The 12,208-nt window shown below is 36.5% G+C and overlaps 1 protein-coding gene across 7 annotated transcripts in view; it reads right to left on the bottom strand.

The window, feature by feature from the left end:
* Cd36 (CD36 molecule) overlaps positions 1-12,208 on the bottom strand; it is an 87,527-nt gene that overhangs the window by 16,818 nt on the left and 58,501 nt on the right. For all 7 annotated transcript variants that reach the window (XM_060374238.1, XM_021661913.2, XM_021661912.2 and 4 more), the window contains 4 exons: positions 8,319-8,479; positions 2,232-2,379; positions 1,641-1,820; positions 356-447 (listed from right to left, as the gene is read on the bottom strand). In XM_060374238.1, the coding sequence (XP_060230221.1) occupies positions 356-447; positions 1,641-1,820; positions 2,232-2,379; positions 8,319-8,479 (581 nt within the window). The remainder of the gene's footprint in view (positions 1-355; positions 448-1,640; positions 1,821-2,231; positions 2,380-8,318; positions 8,480-12,208) is intronic.

The raw sequence follows: 12,208 nt of genomic DNA, 5'->3' as shown, positions 1-12,208 counted from the left end.
CCTCGTTATATTGATGTTTTAATTTGTTATGTCTTAATTATATGAGTGCACTGTGGTGTTAGATAGGCCGCCGAGATAAATTTAACACTGCATATCTTGACTAAGAAAAGCTACAAGTAAAGACAAATCTTTCATGTGTTCATGCTGCTGATTGTCAATAAGACTGGTTAGGAACAAGATAGTGGCATGAAGAAGAATCTAATGTCTGATAAGACAACAATTGCCAAGATTGCTCTCTATGTCATAGGCTGATACTTGTGCCTTAGTGGTAACGGTAAAGAAACAATAAACAGTATATTAAAATACCCCCTCTCTCTCTCACACACATACACACAACATACATGGAGTTACTTACTTTTTCCCTTTATAGGAATCAATTATGGCAACTTTGCTTATGTTATCCTTTCCATTGAAAACTTTATAAACTCCATCTACAGTATTATTGTACTGAAAAATATGAATAAAAAATTACACATGGATCAAGTTTTATTTACTATGTCATTACATGTGCGACTAATCACTTTCACATTTTTTAAATAGGGGTCATTCAGAATCATTTTATATCATTCACGATATACTTATAATATTTTGAACCGTATTTTGAACTCATATAATTTGAACCGTAAGTATTTTAAGGGCAGAATGTAAAAATTGCATAGAATAAATGCTAGATGCCGAGATGAAATGTAAGAAAATAACTAACAGAGGGTGATGAGCACAAGTTCCAGCATTGCTATGAGTTAACCAGCCTCAATGTTGCTCACTGTTCCTGTTACGTTTAGGTAAGGATACACTACAATAAACTTAGATTTCTAAACATGTTCTAAACTTTCAAATCATTAATAGTTACTGAACTGAAAAAAAAAAAAAAAGTTTACACAAACAAAACTAAAAATTCCCCCAGCCAAAGAAAGAGCTGTGATAATTTGGTTCAAATAATAATGGGCTCTAATTCCTTCAAGCTTTCCAACTAATAGTTAACTAATATACAGCACAGCTGTATAATATGAAATGTTAACAATAAGGAACTGTAAAACATAAGCAATATTCCTATACAGTGTCAAATGATATAATAGTCAAAACAGAGACTTGGGTTAGCCATCTCAAGCTCATCCTGTTGGCAATTCAAAACTTCAGCCTGAAACTCGGTATTGGAACTCGGTACTGCCAAAATGCCACTCTGTAACATTGAGTCATAGTCCTCATTAAATGAAGCTGCCTGAATATCTCAAGTGAGCATTCATGGTAACCTTTTAGTCAAAACCTTAAAAAAAATCAAAGCTCTAGAAAAATGTTTGATTTTTAATACAAAAACATAATAATAACCTTGATGATTTAGAATAAAACATTAAAATTAAATATGAGCTGCAAAGATTTACATATATACAAATGAGTTTTCAATTGTCTATAGGAATAAAAATTTCTTTACTTTTTAAATTAAGATTAATTCAGTCAAACTCATTAGGTAATTTTTTACTGGCAAAACTGATGGCAAGTAAGATTCAGACTCTAAAAGTAATGAATAATACATTATCAGATTAACTAGTAACGTTAATATGCAAAACTATAAATTTTTTCCAATGACATTTTATTTACATAATTAGCACACAACAACACAGTCATTTACTCTGTGTACTTACAGGATAAAACACACCGACGGTGGTAGAAATAGGATATGGTACCAAACTCAAGAATGGATCCGTGTAACCCCACAACAGTTCTTTCAAAGTTCTTCTTTGAAACATAGAAGACTTGGACTTTTTGATAAGGGAATTGAGCACAACTTGAACAAATGAGTTTTGGTAGATATGAGGTGCAGCCTAAAGAAAAATAATTACTCTCTGAGAGATCAATATATTATATTTCATAGATAAATGGATCAAATTTAACAACTGAGTTTAATTAAAATTAAACTAAATCTTCAAAATCTTGCTTAGACTAAAATTCCAATTTGTGTCATGTATTTCCTAATCACTATATGACACATTTTTCTGAGTTATTTCTAACCACAGGAAGACAATCAAAATAAGAGGTGTTTTTAATAACACTCATTAAGCAATCCATTAAGTAAATTTATTATCATGATCATGTCATCTTTCCAGATGAAATAATAGCATAAAGCATTCTTTTTTATAACGTAGTAAAATAACTAAAACCAAGTGATGAGGGTCATTTTGAGATTAACAGTGAAGGCTCTGCAATGTCTGACACAGTAGATGCTATCCACTCACTGCCACAGCCAAGTTGAGAACTGTGAAGGTGTCATTCTCTGTTCCAACAGACAGTGAAGGCTCAAAGATTGCTCCATTGGGCTGTACAAAAGAGACGGTGTTGTCCTCGGGGTCCTGGGTAACATTCTCCTTGGCTAGGTAACGAACTCTAAAATAAACAGAAGTCAACAGAATGAGGGGGAAAAGCAATGCCTTGTGTAACCACTCAGTAGCCAATGTCTCCACTAATTCAACAAATACTGTTTGAACCCAGAACAAGTCACAATTTACATTTGCAGAATTACAATTATAAATAACTGGCTATTGCTACATTCCTGTCAATCTAATCAGAAGGGGTCATAAACCTGGGAATTCTGACATAGAGTTGGATGAAGTGAGTTAAACTAGACAGTGGGCACGGGCTGGTCAAAGTGGAATGAATGGGTTGAAGACTCATTTTGGAATTGCTTTTATGTGGTGGTCCAAGTGACCAGGAGGGTGCTTAAGAAGGGCTGAAACTAGCAAGCTTAAAATACCGAAGGTGATGATGATGTGGTTTGAGAAAGTTAAGTGTTTGAGTGTCATTTAATTGTAGAGTGAAAGAAAAATAGTTGGTGGGAATAAAAGTCACAAAGTGAGGTTTCAGACATAAAAGGGCTATATAATTAAAGGACAGTCTTCAACCTGAAGGAGGGTCAGAGAGTGTGGTATATTCTTCCTTCAACTTCTCAAAGTTGAAGTCTATGCAGCATTCCTGTTGTAAGTACATTCACGAAACCAACATTAAACAACAGAGAATCATTTACAACTTAAAAGGACCCAGAGCTAACTCCATGCCTTCAATTTACATACTGAATTCTTAGTTCTAATCTCTTGGATTTAACAATTGTAATACTTTTCACGAGTGTGTTAAAAGGTGACAGTTTTGTAGAAAACCATTTTGTCGGTACAAAGTATCCATTAAAAATGAAATAAGGTAGACATCACTCAGTACACTATTCTATAGCTGGATATCAATTATATGAGCTGAGTTACAACTGTAGTATAGATTGAACCTACAAGTTTGATAGAAAACACATGAATTCCTATTGAATGTAAGTTATGGGTCCCCACATGAGCTTTGGGTATTTCAATATTTTCATACTTCTTCGTAGGTTTTAGCACAGGCTTGAACTAGGTAGGCCAGGCTGGTCTCAAACTTGCTGTGGGCCCACCTCCCAAGTGTGGTAATTACAAAGGTGGGCCATCACAGCTAGCTCTCACTTTTCCATGAAAAGAGTTAATGGCCATATTATTTAAAAAACATGGTTTAAAAAGAGGAACACTATTTTAATAGAGGCTGTACAAAGCTTTGTTATTTATTTTCTGTTTAGTAAGATATTTAAGCAGCCTAAAAAATCTGAAACAACCCATGGCAATGTATTCTTAATAATGTCTTTCTCGGCTCTGTTGGTCTCCTTTTGGAACTCCTCCCCTCCAGGTCTTTCTAGCTCCTTCTTCTTCCATAAAATTTCATGCACACTGCCCAAAGTTTGGCTATGAGTCTCAGCCTCTGCTTCAATATCTCCATCAGTAGAGTCAGAGGTGGTCTGTGGTAGGCACCTGTCCTGTTCCCTGTCTTCTGCTTCAGATGTCTATCACACTTGCCCTTCTGAATGAGGCTTGAGCATCTTCCTTAGGGTATGGGCCCTGGGGTTACTGCAAAGACTGATACCCCAACCTACGACCATGCATGGAGAGGACCTAAATCCCCAGCTCAGATGTAGCCCATAGGCTCAGTCTCTAAGTGATGTCCTAGTAAGGGGATCAGGGGCTGTCTCTGGCATGATGTCAGTGGCTGGCTCTCTAACCACGTCTCCCTGAGGGGTGGGGGATGTTGCAGCCTTGCCAGGCCACAGAGGAACACAATGCAGCCAGTCCTGATGAGACCTGATAGGTTAGAGACACATAGAAGGGGAGGAGGACCTCCCTTTTCAATGGACTAGGGGAGGGGCATAGGAGGAGAAGAGGGAGGAGGGAGAGATTGGGAGGAGACTACGGAGGGGGCCCCAGCCTGGATACAAAGTCAATAAATTGTAATAAATAATTAATAAAAAATTTTAAAAAAGAAATAAAGCGTGCAAAAAAGTAATTTACACCATATAAAAATATTGTCTTTCTCATAAAGTAACTATTATAAAATTAAGGTACCTATTAATAACTATTTAAGTAAGGATACAGCAATTTCAGGAACTTCAATGCAGGTATGCCTAAGTGAAAGAAAAACTAAATAATTGGGACTCACTCAGTTTTCCATTAAACAGCACTTACAACATCAGGCCAGTAGATGGCACTCAGTAAGAGAAAAAAAATTGGTAAAACATAGTCTTAGGAAAGTTCTTTTGAAAAAAACCATAATCATTCAATTTTTAAAATTGAAATTTTAATTTAATTTAAATAAAATTTAAAATAAAATAAAAGATTGGAAGCTTTGGGATGTACTGGTAAATAAGGCCAATGCAAATAACTTTCCCCAGATGTTTTATCAATGCCTTCATTACTATTTGCCAAAGCAAACATAAATTTTAAAGCTTAAAATATTCAGAAGGAACTATAATAATAATAATATGTAATAACTATATTATAATAATTGTCTATATATATACTGGGATGTAATTGTGATATTAAACCAGGTAATTTTATGCTTAGACCGTGTTTTGTTGCCAATCAATACTCCATCAATATCATTCTAGTAGTCATTGCCAAGCCAGCCAGTGGTTCGGTTTGAGGGGGCACATTTTTCTACACCGTCAATTTAAAATGGATTCGGAGTGTCGGCAATGATGAGTCATGCTTTCACCCAACACATAGAAGACCCTCAAAATAGTAACTATTTTTTAAAAGGGGGTTTAAAATTGATTTTCCTCTATTTAAGGCACCTAGGTAAGCTAAGGAAATTCCAGCTTAACGATGGCCTGAGATCCACACTTTGTCACCGCCAGTTTAGAATTGGCGTATAAAGAAGAGCTTGCTGTCTGTAAATTATATCTATTCATCCTACTCCTTCCCAGCTGTCTGTGTTGCCTTCACATGCTAAAGAAGCAAAGAGGTATACCTGATCTATCCCCCTTTAGGCTATCTGTTTTATGAATAAATCCTATTATATATATATATATATATACATATATATATGTGTGTGTGTGTGTGTACATAAATATGTTTCTAATAGAAGAATGTAGTTAGGCTTAATTACGTATTTACATTTCTTTGAGGCCTCACAAAATCCTTAAAAGCTAAAATCATTATCCCTAAACAAACAGAACATTAAAAAAATAAAATAAAATAGAACTAATACCCTGCAAAAAGCAGAGAATTTTTCTCTTTAAACAAGAGTCACCTGAGAATGGAGTCTCAATTGGGGAATTTCCCACATCAGGCTGATGTGTGGCCATGTCTGTGGAGATCTGTCCTGTTAATTCATGTGGGAGGGCTCAGCCCACTGAGTGGCACAGTTCCCTGGGCAGGTGTCTAAGAAAGCTAGCGGAACATAAGCCAGTCTGTGAATGAGACAGCAAGCAATACTTCCTGTGGTTTATGTTTCGAGTTCCACGTAATCCACCTCAGTGGCAAATTATGCACTGGAATTATAAGCCACATAAACTCTATCTTTCTTTTGAGTTGCTTTTGGTCATGGTGGTTGTCGATGCAACAGAAAGGAAACTAGAATAGCCAGTGATATCGTCTATTATATGATAGTCACATACAAATTTGGAAAATAACTTTTTCCAATTTCATACATTTAGTAATGTGAAGGGAAAATTTTTCTGTGATGAGCAAGAACTCAAAACCCATATACAGTTCAGAATATTATCAGCATTTTCTTGAATTTCTTTCTCTGGGCTAATCTTCTCTGGGCAACTAGAACATCCTAGGTTAGGTTGAAGATCTGACTTATTTTCTAGAATCTTGTCCTTTGTTTCTTTGACTTCATTTCATATCTTTATAACCATTGGTAGAAATTGGGTAAAATATGATTCATTAACCAATGAATCAACCCTTCTCCTGTAGAAGTGGTAAGTTAGTGTCCTTTACCAGGAATATTATTTTTAATGTCCTATTTGAATTCACGTTGAGAATGCTCCATTTCAAATTCATGTGTTAATTATACAGATGTCATAATCAAACATTGTATCATGAGTATCAAATTAAGACAATGTAACCCACAAATATGTACAAATATTGTGTCAATTTTAAAAATCTCTTATTTATGTGAAAGAGATACTATGCATCTGACTGAAATGACAATAAGGAATTTTTGGATGCATTAATTAAAACATACAGAAATTAAGATAAATACAAGAGAGAGAGAGAGAGAGAGAGAGAAGATATAGAAGGTTCTTTAAAAACTATTCTATTCTCATACTTAGTTATTTTATTCTCATTATACTTCTTACGCATATAATTTACACTTTTTTCCTTAGTCCTTAAATTGGATTACAGATTTCATAGGTACAGACTATACCATCCCATTTCTTAGAAATAAAATATTTACACAATATTTTGCTAGTAATTACTTTAATACCTTGAAAAATATTTTTCTTGATTTTACAAAACAGAGCTTTACTAGGCAAATCGTAAACTGTTACAGATATTTTCACTAAGGAGAAGACTATTAAAATGATATCCCATAATCACATGTTGTCATAACAAGCATGACCCTTGCAACTATTGCTATCTCTTCATAATTTGGAGTGTCAAATGTTAATCCAAAAACAAGCTTTAAAGAGGGTAAAAGAGTACAATCATTTAATGTTTAGAACACATAGTAACTGTGCATAATTCAGTGTATTAGGAACGTAACCATCTGTGATATAAAGTAACTAGAACACATAGTAGCTGTGCATAATTCAGTGTATTAGGAATGTAACCATCTGTGATATAAATCCATCATGTTGTATAAGTAGTAGTGTTTCCTCTTGAGAGGAGATCACATTCATGCATAAAGAATGATATAAAAGACTTAACTGTGTTCTCATGGGAAAGTAAAGCTATTCCTAATCCTTGGTTAAGGCAGTTTCTAGTGCCTTTGACTACTCTGAGAGCTGAAAAGAAGAGAGTCTATAATTTAAACAGAAGAAAATATATGCAGAAATTTGATTACTAGTTCCTACCTCTGTGTGAATGTGGACAGGAATCTTCTTATTTGATAGTATGTTTTTTTTTCTTTTTCTTCATACAATAAAAGGTTCTGACTGACTATTTCTCCTAGAACTTAAGATTCTTTTTTATAACTGTATTAAATAAACCATAATAGTATTTAAAATAAAAGTATAGCATAGTGAAAAATTATTAAGGTTTAAATTGCTATGTAACTCTCAATACCTAGCTGACATCAGTGCTTAGCAGGGAACTGCAATTATGCAAAATCATTTTAGCCCTGTGGTTCTGAAAAACACAGTATGTACGTGAATCCCACAAGGCACTTTAACATTCACAGGGAGAGTCTTTGATAGAGAGTGAAGGGTGTTGCTGTGGTTCCTGGCCCAGAAACCACACCGTGATAATCAAAGAAGTAAGGCACTTGATTGATTTTAAAATGTTTATCACCTATGCACAAAACTCTCAGCATGTCCACGTGGACACGAGAGAAGAGCTTGGAGCATGAAAGAAGTCTCAAACAAATCATTTCTAAGTTGTTGAGTAGGGGAGTTGTTTGATAGCTTTACGTTGATAATAAATTTACACTTCATTAACCAGGCACACACCTTTAATCCCAGAGCTAGGGAAGGCAGAGGCAGGTAGATCTCTGTGGGCTCGAGGCCAGCCTGGTTTACAGAGCGAGTTCCAGGACAGCCTACACAGAGAAACCCTAGCTGACCTAAGAAAGTCTACACATTTTTTTTTTCTCTAAAAGTTCTGTACTTTTCTTTTCATATGATATTTGGTAGCATTTGGATACCATGTGTGTATAGCAACATGAAAAGTTATTTTGCAGGCAGAGGAAAAACATTTCAAGGCAAATGTTTGGCAAAAAAAATAGCCCATTTCAATACAATGGTGCTCCTTGGGAAAAAGCTTTCTGAAAGTAAGGTGAGAACCCTACTGATTCTCAAGAACCCACTCACTCACCTATATGTGTAAGGGCCTCTCTGTATAACCTTGATTTTACTACTGTTCTTCGCCACTTCATCTGGGTTTTGCACATCAAAGATCCAAAACTGTCTGTATACATTGGTGCCTGTTTTAACCCAGTTTTTGAAAGCGATTGTTCCTTCTTCAAGGACGACTTGCTGTGAAAAAGAAAACAAGTTTAGTTGACTCTCTGTAAAGAACATGAACCCCTCTAGGACCTTGTTTTGCTTAGTCAGAACAAAAGGAACACTTTGTGAGAACTTGTGTAATTTTGTCACATACTTGAAGCAGGAATGTTGTCCACCTTAAAAGAAAAAAAACTCTCTTGGTTAATGTTTATGAAGAGAACCAGTGTGTGAATGGAGAAGCCATCCTTGTCGCTTTTAAAGTCAGCTTTCTAGTCAACCTGTGGCAACACTCCCTTAGTCAACAAAACAGTAAGTTAAGCTAATTCTAACAGCCATTATACAAGAGATGCTCTTGCCAGGTATAATCATCTAACTCTGAGAAAATGTTTCAGTGAGGCAAAAGAGAAAAGCTGAGAGATAGCTTGAGTACTATTGGGAGCTTTAAACAACAAACAACAATACTCCTTTCTTCCAAAGTTTGGAAATCCAATAGATTATGGCTAATCTTTATTAAACAAAGATTATAATGCTTGAGAATATATTAACATATGCACAGATTTTTCTTTTGGTGATTTCATTCAATGTGACCTCTGTAAATCGGTATATTTTTGAATCACCTGATTGTATATTTTCAAACAATACAACTGCTTTGTTTGTCATTGTATCACTAGTTTCCAAAGAAAAGAGCAAAATTAAGAAGGGGTGGTGTGTGTCTGTCTGTCTTTCTGTCTGTGTCTTTGTGTCTGTGTGTGTGCATGATACATATTAGAAACCATGTATACCAGTTGTGCTGAAAATACACCAGAAGAACAGGCCCGAAACACCTTCCATTAGAAACTGCCTGCCTGGTCTTTAGGAGCTTTGGGACTAAGCAGAAAGCTGCTAAACCCCTTAGGGTCCATTTCATTGTCTGCAAGGTAAGAGAGTTGCCATAGATGCTTGCCCAGCTCCTTTGCAGGGCTTTCACTCTCTGAACAGGAAATCTGTGTAGTCATAGTAACTGGTGCAAACAGGGAGAGTTTGTTGCTGGTAAACCTTCCAATTAAGTAATTTGGGAAGAATGCCAAGGTTCAAGAGTGTTCAAGGGGAAGAGGAAGAAAAACTTCGCAGAAAATTAGCCCAGCAGAGTCCATGAGCACAGGAACAACCTAACCCACTTTTCTTTTCCTCACCTGGAAATATCAATTCTTTGAATGATAGGATCAAGAAAGGATAGGGGGAAGTAACCTGCTTTTGCAGAGTACACAGTCTCTAAGAAAGCACGTTGCTGATACAAGTGCAGCCCAGGGAAATAAGAGCACAGTCGTAAGAAAATCTGCACCACTGACCCTTATGCCAGTGCTCTCTTGCTTCAGGCAGTTATTGGGTTTCTGTTTCATACACACACCCTGGTCATCCTTTGCTCTTAGTTGGTAGATGTGAAATCATGTTGCTTAATGCAGGGAATAATGGAAGTCCTTAGAGAAGAACAAGGCCGCAGCGCAGGATGTGTTTAAAAATCCTGTAGTACTGTAACCCATATATACTGGAACAAAAAGCGTCTCATGTGATGTTCAGATCGCTATTGCTCTTCTATGAGAACATCCTATAAAAATACGCAGCCAAAATATTTAATTCCACACTAGCCCAGGACTAGAGCAAAGTCGCAAAACTGATTTCATCCACTTTCCTAAAGATAAAGGTATCTGTGAATGTTAAAGCTGAAGTCTGTACTGATCTACGACACAAGACTAGGAATCTACAGATCATAAAAACTTCAAGGCCCAATGTAATAGTTACTATTTGTCTTGTGTCACTCAAAATACAAATTTATTTCAGTCCTTATTGAAAATAAGTCAGTATACACTTATGGAATTAGAAATGGTTTCTGACTTGTCTGTTTTGTCTTGGTCTTTGAACAGAGAACCCACTTGCTGTTAGGGTGGGTCAGAACAAGAGATATCACTTAAAGACTGAGATATGCACGCTATCTTTGATGGTTATATGGCTGAGGGCTCCTTTATTATAATTGCAAACCCAAGTGTATATGTGTCTTATTCACTATCAGTCAAAGTTAGTGTGAAAATGAAAGCACTCTCATATATATATATTTTTTGTATTGGAGTAAGTGGAGCACAAAAATTTAAAGGAAAAAAAAATCACGTCATCCACAGAAGACCCCGTGAAAACTGAGAGTCATGTATAGAAGATGCAGTATACGGTGAAATTAGAAACTGTACTAGAAAGCTAATACTACAGACTTGTTTGGATTTGGGCAGATTATTTAATTTAGTTATATCTTAATTTCCTTATAATGTAAAGTTAAGATATTTTGAGCCACATGAACTTAGCAGATTTAGAGGTGAAATACAGTGATGACATTTTAATGTGGTTTGCTTTTACCTCACAAATGAAGACGACAACCAAGAAATGTGAATGTGAGCCGCGTGAACACCAAGCAAGCATTCAGCAAGTGCTGACTGTATTCAGACCCAACGTTAGAGTAAAACTCTAACCTCATTTCCTTCCTCAAAATCTTGGTTCAAGTATTGACCAACTGATAGTCATATTAATATAGTCATGTGTACTCACAGTATTGCAGGGCACGTTTTTTTTTTTCCTGTTACTTAAGCACTTGATATTTTTATCTCTTCTGTGTTAAACACTTCCTTAAAAACTTTAGCCTTTAAAGGAGGTCCTCCTCCCCTACTATCTGACCCTATGAGACCCTATCAGTCTCATTAGGACTGGCTGCATCTTCTAGTTGAGGGAAGGGGCTACAGCAGGGATACAAAGTAAATAAATTGTAATTAATAAATAATTTTTCTCTTTTTAATTTTTTTAAATATTAGTTACAATTTATTAACTTTGTATCCCAGCTGTATTCCACTCCCTCATTCCCTCCCCACCCTCCCCTCCCTCCCTCATCTCCTTCCTACTCCTTTCCAAGTCCACTGATAGGGGAGAACCTCCTTCCCTTTCATCTGACCCTGTTTTATCAGGTATCTTCAGGACTGGCTGCATTGTCCTCCTCTGTGGTCTAGCAGGGCTGCTCCTCCCTCGGGGGGGGGAAGGGCAGGTCAAAGAGCCAGCCATTGAGTTCATGTCAGAAATAGTCCCCTGTTCCTCTTACTAGGGTACCCACTTGGATACTGAGCTACCATGGGCTACATCCTAGCAGAGGTTCTAGGTTATATCCATACATGGTCCTTGGTTAGAGAAACAGTCTCATGAAAGACCCCTGTGCCTAGATATATTTGGTCCTTGTGGAGCTCCTGTCCTCTACAAGTCATACTAACTCCCCCTTCTTTCATATGATTCCCTGTACTCTGCCAAAGGTTTGGTTATGAGTCTCAGTATCTGCTTTGATACACTGCTAGAAATAAATAATGTTTTAAGGTAGACATTTGTCTCCCTCACCATACTGTCAATATTCCTAGTACTGGTTCTATGTGAGAACAGCATGTTCAAAAGTACTATGACTATGGTGGGAATGGCCAACCTCATTCTGCTTCGATTTGAGGCTCCTTTACCCAGGAGGGAATTCTCTCTTGCTATAGTAAATCTGGTCAAATGACCACATCTGTAGAGGTTGTAGGAACTATCAGATGCTGTTGTTTTGCTCAACTCTGCCATTCCAGCTGCCTTCTTATCATTTACCCATGATCACAGACGAGCATTACAGGACAGCTGGCTGTTGAAGTAGGTGGTGGTTGTTGCAGAGAGTTACAACCAGGAAAGTCCTGAGAATAAGTGCGTGTTTCCTGCTGGCTCAGCCTT

The sequence above is a fragment of the Meriones unguiculatus genome, chromosome 21 (genome assembly GCF_030254825.1).
Source record: "Meriones unguiculatus strain TT.TT164.6M chromosome 21, Bangor_MerUng_6.1, whole genome shotgun sequence".
NCBI classification, from domain to species: domain Eukaryota; kingdom Metazoa; phylum Chordata; class Mammalia; order Rodentia; family Muridae; genus Meriones; species Meriones unguiculatus.
The sequence above is the reverse complement of the archived record's forward strand: the minus strand, read 5'-3'. Positions and strand labels throughout refer to the sequence as shown.